Genomic DNA, 21,702 nt, shown 5'->3' on the forward strand with positions numbered 1-21,702 from the left:
TGCTGCCTGAATGACTAAACTCTCTGGAGTCGGATGTTTATTCAAATATTCAGGATCCGTTCCAGCTGGTCTATATTTTTTTGGAAAATACTATCTGCAGCAGCAATAGTCTCTGGTTTCTCCCAGTTTTTCTCCACAGTCCTTTGAAGGGCCCTGTGGAAAGGGAGAACAGGATCTTTCTGAGGTCCCTTGACGATTATATCCATCATGTCATCTTGTTCAAAAATGGGTGAAGTATTACCCCAACCCATATATTCAACTACCCTGGTCATAAGACCCCTGTACCCAGCATCTGCATGCTCTGCAGGATCAGGTTTGGCGAACTCTAATTCTGGGGATGTGTCAATTCCACTGGCAGAAGGTAGAGTATCACTCAGGTCTCTCATTCTAGATTCCTGGTCAATAAGTTCCTCAGGAACTTGTCTTGTACCATAAGTAACTCCCAAAGGAGTCTTCGACGGTTTTACGTCGACTCATGTTTTTTTGGATTCCTCGACGCTACCGGTCTTTGCCATGGTAGTCTTGGACTTCCCTTTGTCGTCCAATGGAGCGACTTTAAGGGTATGGCTTTTTCAGGGGTCTTTCAAGGGGGTTGGGGCTGCGTTCTCGAAAACCTCCATCATCTTTTTGCGGAATTCTTCCCACTTACTTACTGGGAGAATCCGATATAGTCGGACAACGAATTTCTTCGGTCGACTCTGAAGAAAAAGCTGATGAGGGAGATCTATGTCTCCTCTTCATTTTTTTTCGATGATGACAAAGAGTGTCTCGATCTACTCCTAGATCGAGATCTCTTTGAGATTCCTTAGAATCAGTCGCTTTCTTGTGTCTTTTAGACGTAACCTTTTTTGAGGCCTCCCTCCCCACCAACAGTTTACCTCTCCTCTCACGAAGAGCTTTCTCGGTCATTGATTGGCAGAACCCGCAGTCGTCGGTTCGGTGACGGGAACCGAGACACCAGAGACATATCCGGTGGGGATCAGTGATCGACATTTTAGACCCACAATCTGCACACTTCTTGAACCCAGTCCTGGGTGTCGAAGGCGTTGAAGATGACCTTTTCTTCACAGAAAATAGAAGCGCACCGTTCTCGATAGTGAAGCGATCGGAAAAACGGAACTGAAGCAACGGGCGCGGCTCGAGCTAGTTATACCATCGGTGACGTCGACAGAGTACGGAGTCCGTCGAGGGACAATCGACGCCACGACCTCGAGCACAGCGTCCTCTGCCGAGAATTTTTTTTTCCCAAAGCAGCGAAGCTGGAGATAAATTATCACAAGATGAGGAAAACGTGGGCGGACACAATCCATTCAAAAGGAGAGAGCACAGAGACCATATGCGGAATCCATAGGTCTGGTGAAGGAATGACAAAGAGGATGTCAGTGAGGGTCTGTCTGGAGGAATCACTGGTATAGGCGAGAGCGATAGGGAGGCCTTGGTTGGAGACCAGGATGTCCTTTTTGAACCTCTTCCTACCAAACATAGTGAGAGGAGCAGGATAGGCAATAGAGAAGCAGTTAGAAAAAATAGGAGAAACAAAGAGCACCATAGAGGAGGAGGTGGGGGAAAGGGGAGAGAGGAAGAGGGGCGGAGGTGAGAAGCGCGAAAGAACGGTAGAGCGGGGAGACACTAGGAGAGGACACAAGGAAGAGTGCATGCAGACGGAAAGGGTCAAGAACAAATAGTGAGAACATTTTAATAAGTGAGATGAAGAGCTCGGAAGGAGCACAGTAGGAACAAGGCAGTCCGGTAAACGACGATCAGGTTACCAGAGCATCAAGAAACCAAGCAGTAGCTAAAAAAGAAAACAAAAGAGGGTGGATCACAGCATCAAAGAACAATATACAGCAGAACAGAACACTCGGCGAGTTAAAACCTTGAGGGAAGAAGAATACAGCAGAGCACAGAGCAGTACAACGTTAAAATAGAGCAGTCAATGAGGAAAAAACGTAGAAGAGGGAGGAGCACAGCAGAACACAGACAATCCAACAAAGGACAGGGAAGCAGCTGAAATGAGGGAAGGGCTAGGGGAGTGCAAGGGTAAAAAACCTGCAGGGGGGCAAGGACACTGATGGGGCGCGTGGGTGCAGGAGGCTGGAGAAGGGAGGGTTCGAGGCACACGCGATCAGGAGTTGCTAAGGACCACGCAGTCAGGAACGCGCAGCTACAAAAGTAGCCAAAGATAGAAAGTGCGAGGAACCACGCGATCAGGGATTGGGAGGAACCATGCGGGCTAGGGACGAATCCCAGAGTCAGTCATCCAGCAGTTTGAAGAACATGAGGAAGTTAGCAACTCCAATATGTCGGAAGTGGCTCTCAAAACTGCAGTTCAGAACCCATCCAGGATCAGAAAACTACAACTCGCAAGTACCCTATTCCAATGCACCACACCCGATTCCCATTCCACCAGAGGGAGGATGCAAATAGAAGTCAAAGCTCTATCAAACCTTGAGGGCTCAGTTATTAGATGGTGGGGGTAGGAGGAACAGTTTGTTCTGTACTGGGTGTTGGGAAAGGTGCAGAAGAGTGGATCAGAGGCCCTAGAGGCTGGGGTAATGGGAGACAAGAGGCTGAAGGAAAGACCCAAAACTGGGGTGAGAAGGAGACTGGAGGCTGCAAAGAGGGCCTAGGAGGCTGGGTAAAGGCATGCTCAAAAGGTGGGGAGCTAAGAGACCTAGGGTCCAGGCGGCCATGGAATGGAAAATCCAGAAAGTGGAATGGGGAAATGGGAAACAGTGGTGGCTATGAGGACGATGCCTAAATAGGTGACAGTGGTTTGGGGAACCATAATTTTAATGATGGCAGTGTCAGAGGGCAGAAAGAAGTTGGGAGAGCTGGATGAGACTTGCAGTATTTTAGGTGTTCTGAGAGAATGGGCCCAAAGGGGTGAAAGAGGCCCGCAAAGGGTTGAAGAGTGTGGGAGAGTTAGAATAGATCTGAAGTATTTTAAGTGGCATCAGAGAAGGGCCTACATCAGCAAAGAAGCAGAAGAGAATAAATAGCTATTGCAAGCAACTATTGGTGAGGGGAGTCCCAGGAAAGAACTGGAGATTGAGGAAAGTAAGCAGAATGAGGAGAAAAGTGAAGGGGGAACGTTTGGTATTGTGATGGGGCAGAAATGCGAGACGGACAAGTAGATAGAGCTTTCTCACAAGTAGCCATTGTATTAAACAATAAAGGTGACACAAACACCTAACTTTCCCTAACCTAACAAGGGTTTCTCTACCTGTCGAACTAAGGCTAAAGGAAAATGACCTAATGTCCAACGATCTGTCCCTCACACTGATATACAACATCATCATAAAGGGATTGTCTGGTTATTCAAACTTCATAGAATGAGATTTATATTTAAACGGAGGAATTATAAACATAAAGCCTTGCAACCAGGTTTGAATTCCCTTTCCCTGGAACAATTCAGGATGTTTCACACCAAAGTTCAAAATCAGAAAAGTAATTTTCAATAGTATGGCACAAAGTTCTGTTCATTCCATAGTTCCTTTACTTGCCAATATAATTGTCTTATTTTCAAAAAGGATTTCTCGCTCTTCAAGACAATGGTCAAAGTATCTACAAGCTGCTGTTCGACAAACCAAAAAGATACACCTTGATGAACAGAGAGGCAGTGAGACACATAGTGAGAACCCAGTCCCAACTTTAGGGCAGGCTCAGTCAACCTCTGGCACCAGTCCATCTTGGAAGGGCCGCCACTCAAGTTCCACTTAAAAAATCCTTAAAAAGGAGAAGAGACCCTGAGAACCTGGAATAATAGGGAGCAAAAACACCTTGGAACCCAGGAATGAGCGCATACAAGTATTGTGTGGATTTATTGGATGATATACCGCCCCTGAACATGTGGAGCACTAGTAGAACTTTTATTGGGACACTATTTTTCAACTTTATATATAAGAAAGTGAACACACAGGGCCAATAGAAGTGCGAAACAGAAATAATAGTATGGAGCATTGCATAGCGGTAACAAAGGTGTAGCATTTTTTAAACACTAACAGGGGGGTCATCAGCAGGGTTCAACATTTCATGTTCACATTTCTTCAAGCAGTCGGAAAGGCCCAAATGTCCTTGGGGCGACAGGTGGGAGACACGGTTGAGACAAAGCCCTCTTCACAGTCATTAACGTATGCTAGTTCACGTAGCCAACTCTTAATGCTCGGAGCATATTTGGATTTCCAACATTTCAAAATACATCTCTTGGCTACTGCACACATCACATTGAAGAGCCTATGGATTTTAACTGAAACCTTGCCTATGTCTCCTAAAAGATATTTGAGGGGGAAATATTGGGAGAGATGTCTAGTATGCTAGCTATAATTTCTGCAACTGTGCATCAGAACTCGTGAGATGGGGGTGGGAGGGAGCAATGCCCAGTACATATGTTAAGAGTCTGGCTTGGGTTTGGGGCATTTAGGTCAGGTGGCCAATTTTTCTGGTGAAAACTTAGCAGTCCTCGCTGGGGTATAATGTACATGGTTCAACATCTTGAACTGCACCAACCTCAAACTTGCATTGATGGACACCATTTTGATCTCACAACATCTGTACTATTGTGCATCATCTGAATTGTAACCCAAATCCTGTTCCCAAATGGCTTTCATAGTATTTTGGGATGGTATATTTGTTTGCAATAAATTGTAAAGTTTTGATAACCCACATCAAGTACCATTATTGGATATCACAGCATTTATACAGTCATGAGTCCAGTGGGAAAAGAGGGCCACCACTGTCAGAATGCTGCACACATCCTGTAGTACTGGAGAGCCAGTAGTGGGCCACCATCCAGTCTGGGCAAAAAGTCAGGGAGAGAAACAACGGTAGCCCCAGGGAACAAATCTCCGACAGTTAGCTGTCCGCAGTCATCACACGCTTTCTTCACCTGCAGGTCATAAGTGGGAGAAATACCAGGGTAGCACCATAGGCAAGCATTGCTGTTGTAGGGTGTTACGCTCACCTGGCTCCCACAGGGGCGTCGGTCGGACCCGGACAGCTGCGGTCTCCACCCACGTGATGCGTAGTGCAGCGATGACTGACTGGACCTGCCCTCCTAATCTTGTCTGCTTAACCCGTAGAAATATTCTCCTGCAAGTGGAGAGATGGATTTAGCCACTTGTGGATTCAAGTGATGGCACCCCCACAGTCCTCCCCAACTAATCACCTCCGAAATGCCCTCACAGCAATCTCACCTTATATTCTTGAAAGATGAGCTCTCCATCCTAAGTGGATTTGCAGGGGCGCGTCGATTCCAGTTACTTCATTGGTTTGAAGGCTCGGGAGAGTTCCGGAGAGTATTGACTCTGAGGTTCCTGGTGAGGACCAGTAAGTATTAAGTTCATAGAGTTCAATATGTCCGATGTGCACTCTTGTTCTCCCCTTCCTTTCTTGTCTTGCAGCTGGCTCGTGAAAAGATGCTCTTGTGGCAGCTGGTGGCGCTCAGGTAAATGTTGCACGAGGAAAACATGTTGTTTTGTCTCTCTTTACAGATGCGGCACGTGAAAATATGGAGAGTCACAAAAGAATGCCTCCGGTGGTAAATCAGGTAAGTCTATGGTGGTAAGAATTATATTTGTTGGTTCCCTCGGCTCACCTTGTGGTTTTCTTTTGTCTCCTAGGTGCCGAAGTTCGGCGAAGAAATAATGGAGGCAGCGCCGACCTTAAGGATGCTGTGAAGACTGGCGAGTATGGCACGGCGCTGCATCTGGCGCTGCATCTGGAGGTGTGGCACGTGCAGAAATGATGTTCTTTACAGGTCCGGAGACAAGATGGATCCAGAATCAGGTGCGGAATAGAAATAAGTTCGTTTTCTAACCTTGTCCCTTTCTTTCCTCTCTGTTTTAGGAGCTCCGGATTCGATGCGGGCGTGGCAGAAGACTGGATGCAGGCTGCAGGCATGGTGAGTGTTACGCTGCTGGATGCAGAATAACGCGAAGCGTGTGTTGCTGGTCGGGTGTGGTTTAAATAGCCTCAAAAGTAGTCCCAGGTAAGAAGTCCCTAGAACCACACCCAAGTAAAAAATAGTCCCTGTAGAAAAATAGTCCCTTTCAGGCTTCATGTTGGATTGGAGTCATTTGCAGCACGGTCTGCCTGAGGTAAGTAATGACTATGAGCCTGGCGCCTTAGGCGCCAGGACTGATTCCTACTATGAGCCTGGCGCCAGGACTGAACCCAGATAGCCGCTAGCCAGGGCTTCTGAGGATTCACTAAATGTCTAGATGCCTGCTCCCGGGGCTGATGGGCTTGGTCAGGATGCCTGGGGGTAGGCATCATGACACAGGGAACATCTAGCTCGAGCCTCTTAAATGTCCTTGAGCATGCATTCACGGTTGTTCTGACCAGGTCAAAGGTACAAGAGTCGATGAAACGTTCGGCAAACAACACAGAGCAGAGAATTGTGGGTGCAGCCAAGTACCTTTCAATCTGGAGACTAATGGGTTCTTCCGCGTCCATGTACCAGTAGCCCGCAGAATGAGCTTGAGATGCCAGATAGTAAAGCTTGAAATCTGGAGCCGATAGGCCGCCACAACCATATGGTTCACACAGTTTCTGCCAGCTCAATCTGGTAGTCCCACCACCCCAGACAAACGAAGATGCTAATGAGTGCAGACGAGTGAAAAAGACCCGTCCGGGCCACATGGGAATGTTAGCGAAAAAAATAGAGCAACTCAGGAAGGACAATCATCTTTAGTAGAGATAACCGGCCATACAGTGAGATTGGAATTTTAGTCCACAACCTTACCATGGCTTCTAATTGCTTTAGATACAGTTCGTAATTATCGGCATATAGGAACTGTCAATCTATAGAAACCATAACTCCCAAATACCAGTTGTGAAGAGGGGACAAGCAGAACCCCAACATGTCCGATGGTTGTGTCGTTGCCGGAGTGAGTGGCAGTAGTTCTGATTTTGAGTTATTGATCTTGTAACACGAAAATCTGGAGAATTCATGTATGTCTCTCAGAATGGGCGCCATATTATTTTCAGGGTCCACCACATAGAGTAGTGTATCGTTAGCATATAACAAAATAATGTGGGGGGGGCAGATATCCTGATGCCCTTATTCACATGCTTACGTCCGACTAGGGCTGCAAGGGGTTCTATTGTAAGGGCAAACAGGAGAGGGGAGAATGGGCAACCTTGCCTGGTGCCTCTGCACAATGGGAACACCTCTGATACTGTGTGATTAGTGAAACAACTCATGAAATAGGGACCAAATCCGTAGCGGTGGAGGACCGCAAACATACCGCCATGACACAAAGTGTCAGAATCAAAAGCTTTCTCAGCATCAAGGGACGCTGCAACCGCCTTGACTTTGGGATCAATGTGAGCAAGGGTGCAAAACAATCTATGCATGTTAAGGGCTGTGTATCTAGTAGGTATAAATCCTGATTGATCTGGGCGGACCAGTTGAGTCAGTAAAGGGAGCAGGCGGTTGGCCATTATTTTTGCAAACACTTTAGTGTCTGAATTAATAGGCGGAAACATCCTGAGGGTTTGAACAATACAGTAATAACTGCTTCCCTTAAAGAATGTGGGAAGTACCAACAACTAATGACTCCTCCCACACACCCAGCAGCTTTGGGGCGACTTCCAATCGATACACTTTAAAAAAAGGTCTATGCCTAGACCATCAGGGCCAGGAGCCTTTCCAGAGGATAGATCCTGGATCGCATGTTCAATCTCTTGCATCGTTGATAGTGCCTCCAGTGTCTGCACGGCATCAACTGGGAGTGAGGGAAAAGTAATAGCCGCCAATTGGCAGGAGAGATCGCTTTCATTGACCACATCTCTGTAGGCATAGAGCGTGGTATAGAATTCAGCGAACATATCGTTAATTTTGGTCTCATCCACAATCACCTTGCAGGCCTATCCGCAAATGCTGACAATGGGCTATCAGTAATTTTCAGCTTTAATCAATTTAGGAAGCGATCTGCTGGCCTGATCTCCCTCCCCATATTTCCTCGCACTAGCAAGGGCCACCACATGCAGGATCTCATGATCTGCAAGACAGGAAATTGATCCAGCTGCACCCAAATCTGCGCTAACAGGGAATCACCCGGGGTCTCTGCGTATCGATTTTCCTATTCCCTTATCTGACCAGCAGTTGGAGTTCTTGCTGAATGATCCATGGGATTTAGACAGTATCAACCCCCTTATCCAGGCCTTAAAGGTTTCCCATATGGTCAAACTGGATCATACCGGCCCATTGTTTATTTCAAAGAATTTGATAATTTCAACACGTAGGTAATTTCAAGATAATTTCAAGCCGGTCAAGTGGCACAGCGAGTAGAGCGCTCGCTTTGACACCCGTGCAGAGCCTGTTAACGCAGCTTCGAATCCCGGCGGGGCCAAACTCAGCCTTTCATCCTTCCGAGGTCGATAAATGAGCACCACACACCGTGGGTAATAATAAGCAGCGCTCGGATACCTGAGGGTTTGTAGCGCTATATAAAAGCCTAATTATTATTATTATTATTATTATTATTCTGTTATTTTGGTATCATGAAGTAAGGATGGTGGCATTCTCTGCGAAGAAGGGACTTCAGGGACATTAGAAGATCGAGGGCTAGGAGCACCTGAGAATGGTCTGAGATAATACAGGGAAAATTTGCCATAAGAACCAATGAGGGGGTAATGAGCCAGTCTATACGAGACCCCGAGTTATAAACGGGCAAATGAACAGTATATTTCGCTTCCGATGGATGAAATCCCCTCCAGATGTCGACAAGGGATATATAACGCATTGATTGAATAAGAGTGTGGGCAGCCTTAGTCAGCAGTTGGGGTGTATTAGAGGTCCTGTTGAGTTCAGTATTTAGAATTGTAGTGAAATCACCACCCCAGGGTACCCTGATCCTGTCGTTTGGGTTCAGTAGCTCAGCAATTTGTTCGGAGAAGTCGGGGTTGTCTAAATTGGGACTGTAAGTGTTGACTAACAATGTAAAGTGGCCTTCCGGACTCCCCCAAACAATGACGTAGCGACCAAGTGGGTCAACCCTGATCCTCAATAACTGGAATCCCACTGATTGGTGTATCAGAGTGATGACGCCCCCAGATTGTGTCGAATAATCTGTGAAGAATTTTTGTGGACCCCACCCTTGGGCGAAGGATTCCGCTGCCCTCCCAGTCGCTTGAGTTTCCCGCAGCATCAATATCTGAACTTTGGGTCTCTCTGCATAAGCGATGATCTTCCGAGACTTCATTACGTTGTTTAACCCATGAACATTCCAGGTTAACATCTTAATCTTTTGATTAGCACCCACCATCCAGACCAACAAATTGCCCAACCAGATGTGACCCCGTAAAGAGAACAACCATGCAAGCTCTGACCAATGGAGCTCTATGTAAGACTGTCAACTTTGACAATTTTAAACTCACAACCCCCCTCCACCCTCACTGTCTTCCCAACTTAACAGTGTACCCGAGAACAACAAAAAAGAAACAGCATAAAACCCCAGATGGCGTCTTGGAGCCCCAACGAAGACGCCATAAGAGCCAGCGAAGAGCATCCCACTCAACAGAATGCAACTTACCCAGACACATTTGTGGGTACTAATCTTGTAAAGAATCCCGGCTGATTGCATTAGGCAAAAAGTAACTGCTGCCAGTATCACGGCGGTGCATTATTTTGGTAAATAAACAAATGAGCAGGTGGAGTCCTCTTTTTTGGAGGGGGCTCTGTGGATGAGGACAAAAGTAGACATGTATACACACAATGTCCCCAGATAGTTACCCGGCTGTTACATAACAGGGTGGAGAACATGAGTCGCAAAATGGCATACTGTACCCAATGTTAATTAAATTCAAAGATGGTACAGTGGGTCAGATGCATACACACATCATATTTTATCAAATCATCATTATAAAATGACGTTAGTTACAACGTAAGCAAAACATTAAGTAAAACATACAAATACACATATTTGTTCCTTAAGAGCATATCCGTGTCGAACAATATACTTGCATTAACATACATTAAACAACAATTATAGGTGAAGTTAGTAACCTAAGTGAGTGACAGAACCCCCACAGTTTATATTAAAGAAGAGGCCTTTGCCCTCACACTTTAGTGTCAACATCAGAGTGTGTTTCTGGTCTTGAACCAAAACTATTTATGGCCTAATCTTTTATTTGAGCACATTCAGGGCTATCGTCAGGACACTTGGGATGCTTTTGCAGGGGACTCTTCGGCCACCTCTTTGGTCTCTCCCTCCAGTCAAAGGACACTTTAAATGCGGAAAATGCTCTGTATGTCTACTCACTAAGAACATCAAAGAAATTGACTTAAATGGACAAAATTGGCATTTAAAAACCTTTGCAAACTGTGCTACTAAATGGCACATATATGGGAGCAAATGTCCATGTGGCCTAATTTATGTAGGAAAAACCAAAAGGCCAGTACATCAAAGGATCTGCGAACATCGATCCTGTGTCAAAAACTGGGTGGTAGACAAACCCTTAGCAGATCACTTCAAAAATGCAAAATACAACTATGAAGATATCTTTTGGTTTGTCTTACAAACACTAGACCCACACCCAAGAGGTGGCGATAGGGACCGAACACTTCAAAAACTTGAACAAAAATTGATTTATTCCCTCGATTCAGTCAAGAGTGGACTCAATGTCTGTATCGAATGGAATCTGTTCACACATCGCTAACTAACTGGGTCTATGTGTGAAAATACTTCAATACTAACAGGCGTCCACCTCTTCCCGGTCATAAATTAAAAACTATTGTATGCATAAGAGCCATTAATTTGTATATTTACTTTACAAACCCAGAGAAATCACAGCCAATCGCCATTGCCTGAAACTTGTATTGGGACATGTCAGGTAAACGGCTCTGGTGTTAATCCATTCTCTGGTGTGTCGTGCGAAAGTGATCATGTCAGAAATGGGCGGGGGCAGTGGTTTTGAATGTTGTCAGTAAATTTAAAGAGACTAGTAAAGTCAATTTAACTTTACTTATCCTGAGAGACAGTAGTAATTCTCACGGAAGGTAGTTAAACCTTTGGGGAGTCTGAAAAGACACCCCTGTGCCACTGCACTGAAGGTGCTGTGTGACACAGAAAAAGATGATGCCACTGGAGTGGTTTTAAAAATCCATAACCAAAGAACACAAAAGGAAAACGCATCCAAAATACATGAAAGAGTGGGAAACAAAGGCTCACACTCTTTCCTGGTAAAAAAATGCAATCCTAGGAATCCAGCAAAGTTGCTTGGGGTCTCAAAGGGTAAGGGAAATTAGCACATTTGGAGAATTCTCCCTAACAAAGTCTATGCATTTCCTTATTTCTGGTGAATCGCAGGCCTCCGGAGATACTCGGTGTCTCAGTGAGGTAACTTGTGGACTTCAGGATGACATCCTTATAGATGATGCAACAGGATTTGAAGAGGATATGGGCTTGCAGGGAGAGCCAGTGCAGTTGCATGAGGGCTGGGGTGATGTGGTCTAATACTTCCACACTCTTCACCATAGCCAGAGAACTGCTGGTACCCCATGCCAAGCTCACGCAGCCAGGATGGATGCTGCACGTAATCATGAATGTTTACAAGCTGATAATTCAGGAAATCTTAGACTTGTGGACATGCAAAGACCCACCCTAAAGCAGTTCCCAATGTCGTGATATTCCAGATGAGTTTGGTTAGTATCATCCTTTATAGTAATGCTAAGGGCAGAAACGATCTTCAGTTACCCAATATTACTGTCAGTGATTGCTAGTAGTGCCCCCAATGATAAGCCTGTGGCTCACTCAAGCCTTCCTAAACGCTCATTCAGACTCTGGCCTACAAAGGGAATACCTGATCATAGGGTCAAAGAGGGCACTTAATTTCATAAACTGGAATATTGGGACAAGCCATACGTAAGTACCTTTTTGTTGGCTCCGGGCATTACGATTTTGGTGATTCTTGTTCACTCCATCACGTGGGAGGCAGTTTCTTCTTTCGAGTTGCTGTACTAATGCATTGGGAGCTGAAACGGGACAATAAGCAAGACACATTTGTTAACTCTGCTGTTCTAGAGATAGAAAATACGAAGGAACATGCACTGGCAAAGCCAACAGTTTTAGCTTTTGTGTAGGCATGAGATGAGAATTTGTCAGACACTGACATAACGGTGCTATCTGGCCATTAAATGTCAAAAGGCAGAACATGGTGTGGAATGTATGCATAGGATAGAAATGCTTGGTAAATGTCTAATACCTATATATAAGCTTAAACTGTTGGCTTTGCCAATGCTTGTTTTTAACAAGCCTTCAGTGCAAGGACAGATGAAGCGCAATACTTTTTTTTACATCAGTAGCAGATTTACAGCTGCAATTAAGCCATTAACATTCAAAGACTGCCTTGAAATACCACTGGCAGACACTGTACAGCACAACGTGAAGTTTCTGCTTGTAGAGATCATCAAAGAGAACTCAGGAGAACATGTTTTGGGTGGGAATGACAACAGGGATTAGCTTAGCCATAGGCAGTCAAAGGGCGGCTAAATTACCAATCACCCACAGGCTGTGTGTAATATACTGCAATCGTTTTGGCTCGTTTGTGATGATAAATCCATTAGCAGCCAAAACTAAAAATAGAGAATGAGAGAGGCAGGCATTAAAGATAAATGGAAAACCAAAATAAGGAAGGATATGATGGAGAAAGAAAGATGAGAAGAAGGGGGAAATAGGAGAAGGGGATAGGAAGGAATGATATGGAGAGAGCAATGCAAGAGGAAACTTAGCAAGCTAGAAGTGGGAAAGCAGCTGAATAGTTAGAGATGGGGAGGAATACGAGGGAGATTGAAACAGAAGGGAAAGAATAAAGTGGAAGTCGATTTTGGGCGACAAGGACAAATGGGCAAGGATTGAATGGAGCTGAGAAAGTGAGAAAGAAAAATATGTATCACGTATTTTATGGAGCTTTTTCTTTAGCCCCATTTCTAAGGTCCATATATATTAACCTAATTGATTTACAGGCTGCTCCGCTTGAGTTCTTGACTGTCCGTAGTATGGCTAAAGTAGTCACAGCAACCTTCCACAAGATCAGTGCCGTTTTAAAGGTACAGTAAATACTTTTGATAATAACCTAACATTCCAAGGGCCACACAATGTATCTACCAAAATATATTCTTTATATTAAATGTGCGCATTGGACATAACTATTGTCCACACTCTTATCTACTGAAAGTTCATGTGGGTGGTGCTTACTAGAATGTGTTTTGGGCCAATATTCCTTCAATGGGTCAAATTACTATATATGCAACTGGTGGTGGCAATTCGGGTCAATGGAATAACCTTTTGTTACTTCCCTTTACATTGCAGCACACGGCAAGACTGCCCCCTCTCCCCAATGCCGTTTATTTATGCCATAGAACCACTGGAGATCTGGTTGAGGGAGGACCACCTGATAAGTTTTTTTATGACCTGAACAAGAAGACCGGGTGTCACTGTGTGCTGATCTGTTAATGGAGAAACCACAAAGGTGTAATCAAAGTCATAGAGATCCTGCTAATTTATGCAGCGTACAGTTGGCTCTGAGTGAATGGGAACAAGCCAATTCTTGTCCCAGTACCCGCAGCGATTCCAATTGAAATTGTGTGTGGCCTCTGATTTGTTCAAATATCTGGATATTCAGATAAGCCGCAATCCAAATACATTCCTTAGCCGCAACCCAACACCTATCACAGAAAGACTTCTTGCGGACACCAGATTCTGGATTACCTTCCCGCTCTATTTGCTAAGGTGGGACACTTTGTTCAAGATGACACTGCCCGGATATCTATATGTCCTGCAAAACATCCTGGTCAGGATCCCTAATGGAAAGGTTTGTAAAATAGAACGGGCCTTGAGAGCATTATTATGGCACAATGCTCAACCTAGGATTGTGATACAGACTCTCTACAGCTCGGTCTGGGAGGGAGGCATCGGTCTTCCCGATATCTGTAGATATTACTGGCCCTCCAAATGGGTCAAAGCCAAAACACTGTTACATTGGGATCCTTTCCGCTCACATATTAGAATTAAACACGCATGCCTTACACTGGCCGACCCCATGCAGACAATAGATGGAGTCATTGATACTACTGAATTACCAACAAATAGTTTGCATTACAAGAGCAGTAACTCATGCAATCGGATGGCAAGGCCCCGTGACCAAGAGAACACCCTTGTAGAATAATCAAGAACAGCCCAATTTCCTAAAACTAGGCTGTGTGAAAGTATGGCAGGCCAAAAAATGTTCAAACTCTAGACGATGAGCACTCCAACAATCATCTTTGTTCATTCCAGGAACTACATCAATGTTTGTTGCTTAAATCTCTCTCTATCTATTTTTTATATTGCGCTTCTCACCAGCAGGCGTCAGGGGGCTCACAAGACAGACAAGAAACACAGAGGACTGCAATGGTTGGTATCTTGGTGGTAACGGGAGTTAAGTAGTTTCCAAATTGTCCCTCCATCTAACAGTATTGTTTTCAGTTGTTTTTTTAAAAAGAGTTATGGAGACACAGCTCCTGAGATCTAGGGGAAGTGAGTTCCAAATGGCCGGTGCCGAGGCATTGAAACTGGCACTACCAATCCTCTTACGGACCACACAAGGCTGATGTAACATCATATTACTGTTTGAGCGGAGGGTCCACCTAAAAGTAACTTTCTTTACCCTTGAGGAGAGATAGAGGGGGGCTTCACCCGAAAGGCAATTGTAGACCAAGACAGAACCCTTGAATTGGATTTGTTGCTCGACTGGGAGCCAATGCAGCTTCCTACGAGAGATAGAAATCGTGGAGCGACGACCCCGTCCGCATACCATGCGCACAGCACCGGTCTGTGCTACTTGGAGCCTTTTTATGTTTGCCTTAGAAGTGCCCATCAAGAGACCATTACAATAGTCTAACTTCGTGTTTATGATTGCTGCAGCAATCAGGGCTCTGTTGGCCTCTGGTAGCTGAGGACGAATCTGCCAAAGTAGGTTCGTATAATGGGAGCAAGATGATTTGAGGTAAGAAACATGTATTTTAAAGGACAAGTGTGAATCAAAAAAGACTCCTAATGTTTTGACAGATTCTGAAACTGTGATGGCAGTACCATTCACTGTAAAGCATTTGTACTGAGAATCTAGCCTTTTTACTTTTTGTTGGGTACCCACAACAAGCAACTCTGTGTTTGGCTCATTAAGAGCCAATGGGATTGCCGCCATCCATATTCATATGGCTTCAAAGACTTTCTTTACTCTATTTGCAACTTTGCTGTATACCTCAGTTAGTTTGAAAACGATCTGAGTGTCGTCAGCATAGTTTTAGAACTGGACACCCAGAGAAACAAGTAAATCACAGAGGGGTTTTGAGAAGACATTAAAAGCAGTGGGGATAAGCAGGATCCCTGAGGGACACCACAGATCAATAGTGTTCTTAATGAATGGGCATTTGCTTTGACCACTGTGGCCATCCTTGGTCCCAAAAAAGATTTGAACCAGTTAGCAGCTAAGGGAGTGCATTTCCCAACCTAAATCAATATATCTACCAGAAAACCATGGTCGATCAAGTCAAACGCTGAGTAAAGGTCCAGCAATAGGAGTAGGGCTGCACCACCTTCCTCAATAAGACGTGCAATATTTTTAATACAAATCTAAGAGGGCAGTCTGTCCCACAGATGCATACGAAAGCCGGATTGTTCAATGGCCAGGATATCGTTTGGTTCCACAAAATGTTGGTATTGTGTACAAGCAATTTTTTCAATCTTTATTATGAACTGGACATTCGCAATGGATCTATTGTTCCCTGGGACTGCTCGATCAAGATTATCCTTCTTAATCAGTGGTGTTATCCATGCCTTCTTAATGTTTTCTGGAACATACGTCTCTTGAAAGGAGCGGTTTACAAAGTGAGTAACCCATGGGGCAATTGTTTTTGCAAAATTCTTGGAAGAGTGTAGCCGGTAAGATGTCCCCCTTACAAGGAGAAGGGTTTAATGCCATGTATAATCTCCATAACCTCCTTTCCAGTTACTTCATTAAACGAGAAAGACACAGGGTTTACAATAATAATAGTATTGGATGGTATCAAAGAAGTGTCAACAGGGGGTAACCGGTTAACCTGGTACCTAATAGCCTGTTGATGTTGCACTGTTTTTTTTAGTAAAACCATCATGGATGGGCTGGCACCAATCATTGTCTCCAAGGATAGGGATCTTGGCCATCAATCCTTTTAATGCCTGTAGCACAATGAACAATTCTTTGGGTTTCGATTATGCTTGTTCTACTCTCATATTAAAATTTACTTTGGCTTTAAACACTTCTTCTTTGAAGGCTCTTGCTGTCTGCTTACAAGCTACAGCCGACTCATTAGTCGGATGTTTTCTCCACTTACGTTCAGTCTAAGTTTTACCCATCTACACAGTTATCAGTAGATCCGGTTTAGACATGCTATGCAGGAGAGGTTCCATGGGGTTTAAGACTGCCTGGATTGAAACCCACTGCAGGCTAATATAGATGTGGAGTAAAACCCTAAAAAAGCAATCTTGACCTTGTATCAAGTAGTTCTTCATTTGACTTCACACCCCCTGTCTATGCTTAAACAGAAAAGGGAACCAGATATTGGCCCTATGGAAGTGCATGATTTGCAGGAATCCCTAATGGCCACATGAGAAATATCAGTCCTGGAACAGCTCAGGCTGATTAAGCTTAAAATCCTACACAGCGTGTATTATGCCCAAAATATATTGTTTAGATGTGGGTGGGGTACAGACCGGCCTGTTTGTGATGGCACACCGCACGTTTTACCACCTGATTTGGTTATGCCTGAAGATTCAGAAATTCTGGCTAATGATAATGAGGCGACTGTAGTTGTTCCTGGTATAACCTATTCCGGATTAACTAAAATGTATTTTACTTGGTATATAGGGTGAGGTAGCTTATTCACACTATGAAATGTTTCTCATATCAAATGCAATGATTGTGGTCAAATGGAACATCGACCTACTATGCGGGTCCAGAGACTCACCGGAATTATCTAAATGGGAACTGGACCTTGATAATTGTATGGAAATTGAGGAACGGGTGTCCAGATCTTGTGGTTGTGCTTTCAAATTTGCCAAAATATTTGATGAACGGGTGAATGATAGTTAGGTTATTGGGGCACTGCTGTACACAACTTTGTACATTTATTTTAGCACTTGTTTTTCTGTTTTATGAATTAATTCTCATGATGTATATGTCACTGAACAAGTTAGTTAATTGTTTGTTGTTTGGTTATTATATTTGTATCTCCTGTTCCAAATATGCAGTGTTTTTCAAGATAAATTAAAACAATTTAACAGTGTCCACAAATTTCAAATGGGCTTTTAGTGAGACTCACAGGCTTCAGTAAATTCTTAGAGCCCCAAAAACAATGTCCTATGATCGCAATGGAAGTCAATGGGCAAGTGTTATTTAACGAAGGTAAGACGTCTGCAGATGGGGCTCAATAGATACAAGTAGAATTAAAGAAGATTGTTAAGTTACACATTGTCAATTAACAGGCTGGGATGTTGTAATGACATTACCAGCACATATTTTTGCAGTTCAATTCTGGATAGGCTCACTCAGCACAGGGCCCTACAACCATGAGAGAAAGAAACAGTACCCCCTCAGATGAGTAAGGAGAGCCTTAAGAAGAGATCCCAATGAAGAAACATGTTTGTAGCACCGCAGGTTCAAAGCCAGTAGATGCAACCTCATGAGCAGCAGTAGGAGAGGTTGTGGAGTCCGCTCTGGAATACTGCAGAACCAGAGAATTAGACTGTAGCACTTGGAGCAGAATCAGGGAAAGTCACAGTTGTCAGATGGATGAGCAAGGTCAGCAAATTAAAGACCACGACCCCAGGAAAGAGGACCAACAGGTATGGCTAAGGTTTCAATAATATAGACCCGATCAAAGGGGACACAGATTGCGGTTCAAAAAAGTGCAGAACACAACACTATAGTTCTCCATGTCGGGAGAATAGTACCAGGGTCCAGCTACACTAGAAAAACAGTGTCCACTAGAGGCATTAGTCACGCATGGATGTCTAAAGCATGAAATGCTCGGTTCCAGGGGTGACAACACAGGTGAGCATTATGAGTTGTCGAGCCACAACAACACCTTCTGATTCCACTGGAAAAAGCTAAATAACAATGGACAGTGTTTTTTCTAGTTAGGCGGGTAGGCAAAGCTTCACCATCAGGTTTTCAAGACACCAAAAGATACAGGAGCAGAGCTTCCGTTATCGACCTGATGTCAATCTCCTCTCTGGTTGTTGCAAAATCAAATCCCACAAGTTGTCAAATATCTTGGTGCAGAGTGTCAGTTTTCATTCAAAAAATAGAGGGCAACCAACCAATAATCCTACACAAATACAACACTCAAATATATGTCACCCAGCCAAATCAATGCTGGCCACCATACACTAACTTTAATAGCATCTTTGCGGGCAGACTCTGGTGATGGGGATTCCTCTGGAATCCACATCTGCCCTGTCCAGGCATCCAGAGGCACACCCAAACATTCCTTTGTAAGCTCCTGACCAAAGCTGGTGTCAGAAAATGATCAATAGCTATTCCAGGTCTTCAATCAATTAAAAGCGACAAAGTGCACTTGCCTGGATATAGTATTTCACTAAACTAGAGACTCAACTTTGGAAGCCCCCATGAAGAAAAGGCTTCCTGTGAGTCAAAACGGCTACAACTCGTGCGACCACTATATGTTAGTATACTGCCACCAACCAGAAGAAGTAGAACTATCAGGGTCATTACCTCGAGCCAAGGAAATTAGGAGGCCACATGGCAGAAGCCCCACCTTATGGGGGCCATAATTCACAAAGGGCCTCAAACACATGAGCCATGTCCCTAGCCAGATCAGGATGGTACTCACCAAGGAAAAGTAGGTCAGGCTGTCATATAGAATAAGCAAAACACTGACGGAACTACCAAAAGAAAGCAAAATATGACTTTCTGACTTACTGTAGGGTTAGAACACAGAAGGAGAGATGACAAAAGAGAATTAAAAAGGAGAGATGTAAGGGAAGGCTAGAGAGGAACGATAATAAAGAAGTTAAGAGATGAAACAAGTGGAGAGGTGAAGAGAGAGGAGAGCAAGAAGCTGATGAGTGGGGATAGTAAAGAAGGTAATGAATGGGAGTAGCAAGACCGAAGGGAAATTAATTAAAAAGGAGAGAGATGAGAAGAGAGATGTTAAATCTACAGATGGCTGCTGCCTACCTCTGTACACTTTGGTGAGTGGCAAATATATTCCATACTCGCGTGAGGGGATGTCACACAGTTTCATGCCCTTAAAGTATCCGTCCCATGAGCCCACTGGATTTTCCTACACACCAAAATGAAAGAGATTAACACATTAACAAACATACGCTTTATTCAGTCGACATTGTTCTAGGCTCTAAATCACAGCTCTGCCGTCCCAAGCTCCAATCCCAGCTTTGTGCGACAAGAGAGCCCAAAATATCAACCCAAGGACTTAAATCTTATCTCTGACGCTGTGCCATTACAACCTGAGATGCGGGTGTTGGTTAAAATCTCAGCTCTGTCGCAGCCCACAATATGAAAAACTAAACTCTGATAACAGCTCTTCTAATGGGCAATGTTCACCAAGCTATGTGCTAGCCCTTTCAGAGATGCACACTTACCTAGAGGCCTCCCCACTGTAGATTGAGTGTGACTGGAAAGAGAACAAAGATCGGAGAATGAGGCGGCAGCAGCATCCCCACTGCATGCTCAGTTTGTCCACACATACTGGATCTAGACTAGCACAGGAGGGACCAGGTGGGAGGCTTTGCGCTGCTGTGCATTCAGGATGGATGTGGCGCAACTGTCCTTAGCGGGAATGACATAGCACCACAGTTAAGTGTTAACAGGCTGATCATTCATTAGTGTTAATATTGCTTCACTGGACATCCTTGTGATACAACATAAGCAATCATTGTAGCTCATTTAAGATGTTTTTATTGCCCATACTGCCTGATCACACAATATTACTATTCTTCCTAATTATGATAATTGTTGCCCTTACTGCCTATGATCATTATTGCCGAAACTGCCCGGGGTTTTGCCTGCTGATACTGCTTGTGGTAATACATTTTAGTGCTGCTCAATGTGCTTTAACATTCATTGGCTGCAGCCTTTTCCCAGAACCCCAGAGGGAGATCCTTAAATCCCCTCTATGAAGTACAATTACTTATTATCAAACTTTTTATCGTAACTGACCACATCAAACAACTTCTTTAGAGAAAAAGAGGTCTTGTTTGGGAACCCTAGAAATGTTAATATTATACATTATGTATGAGGAAGTGGGCAGGTACATGCTTATACTTGAACCGTTAAACTCGGTTTCATGAATTTCACATTTAGAAAGCACTGCTCTTCTTTCCCCAGACACTCAGTGATCCCTATGAACATATCAGTTTGCTGCGCATGCCTTAAGGAGATAAACCTTCGTTTGTTACAATTTCAGCGTAAAACTCTGTCTTCTAAAATATCAGTGTTAAGGTGCAACCTCCCAAATAACCCTATAAACTTAAAAGCACAGCACACAGAAAAAAAACAGAAAATTGTTTTGTTTCCTGTAATAAAAACATAATTACAACTACTCCTATTGTAGGTTATATTTATTTATTTCTGTGTATCAGTACTGCAATCTTAAACTTGACTTGTAGAATTGTTGTCCTACTGAGCTTGTGGATTCGTACAGAAAAAGGTTAACAGTGAATGCAAGGGATAAGCTGGCTATGCTCGCTGATTTGTTAAAGCAATGTGCGAGATAAATACTGCTTGCTGTACATCTCATGGGTCTATTGACTAACCGGAAAAGGGTTCAGTTGGAAAAGAACTGCATACTCTGCTTATATTCTCACACTCAGCAGAGATCAACGAGGAGTGTAACCAATTCTTACATTATGTCAGTGTTGCTACAATGGCACAGTTGTTTTAACTTTCAAAAACTCTCAATAAACATGTCCATTAAATAGTTCCTACCTAAGAGTGTATACATTGACACTTGCATCAAATCAGGTACTTGAGTCCAACATTGCTATTAAACAACAATCCAGCAAAGATCCTGTAGCCAAAGGTTCCTGAATGTTGTGGGCCAGGACTCCAGTGAAATTGGCAGAAGGGCGGGATGGGTCTGCCTAGTGGGACCTGAACATTCAAATTAAATGTAAAAAAAAGGGATGAAGTTTGTATCACAAAGATGGATTCCACAGAATGCATGGTTTTTAGTAACGTTTGAACGCTAGGTTATTTGAAACTGCTTTCTGGGTAATGTTTTTTTTTTTCAACAGACACAATCTATCCACATATCTGCCCTTCTAGCGTCCCAATGTAATTTCTCATGATCTGTATTTTCTGCTGATGGAGGCACAGAGGTAAGACACTTTGTGTGGGCTATTTTCTACAGCCCCGTGTTTTCTTGTGCAACATGGTTAAAAGCTTTGACGTGGCATTGCAGCACACAAGTCACCTAATAATTTGTGTTTAGAAATTCTTGCATTAATGTTACCTAAAAGTCAACTAGCATTTTGACCTGCTAGGTCCCTGATGAAATCTCACCATACACAGGTAAGTCAATATACGTATTTATTTACGAGACCCCGCAGGCCTCCTGCCCAGCCTCCTCAAGCCAACGGCCACCGTGGAATCTTGACTCAGAACGATGCATCAACATTCCCCGAGTGCCCCTGC

The 21,702-nt window shown here is 43.9% G+C and overlaps 1 protein-coding gene across 4 annotated transcripts in view; it reads right to left on the reverse strand.

Moving 5' to 3' along the window:
- The window catches only part of LOC138521176 (ubiquitin carboxyl-terminal hydrolase CYLD-like), a 2,059,174-nt gene that overhangs the window by 1,559,810 nt on the left and 477,662 nt on the right, over nt 1–21,702 (reverse strand). For all 4 annotated transcript variants that reach the window (XM_069633784.1, XM_069633781.1, XM_069633782.1 and 1 more), the window contains 2 exons: nt 19,225–19,330; nt 11,879–11,980 (listed from right to left, as the gene is read on the reverse strand). In XM_069633784.1, coding sequence (XP_069489885.1) covers nt 11,879–11,980; nt 19,225–19,330 — 208 coding nt within the window. The remainder of the gene's footprint in view (nt 1–11,878; nt 11,981–19,224; nt 19,331–21,702) is intronic.

Source organism: Ambystoma mexicanum, chromosome 13 (assembly GCF_040938575.1).
Source record: "Ambystoma mexicanum isolate Mex_15411 chromosome 13, UKY_AmexF1_1, whole genome shotgun sequence".
NCBI lineage: Eukaryota > Metazoa > Chordata > Amphibia > Caudata > Ambystomatidae > Ambystoma > Ambystoma mexicanum.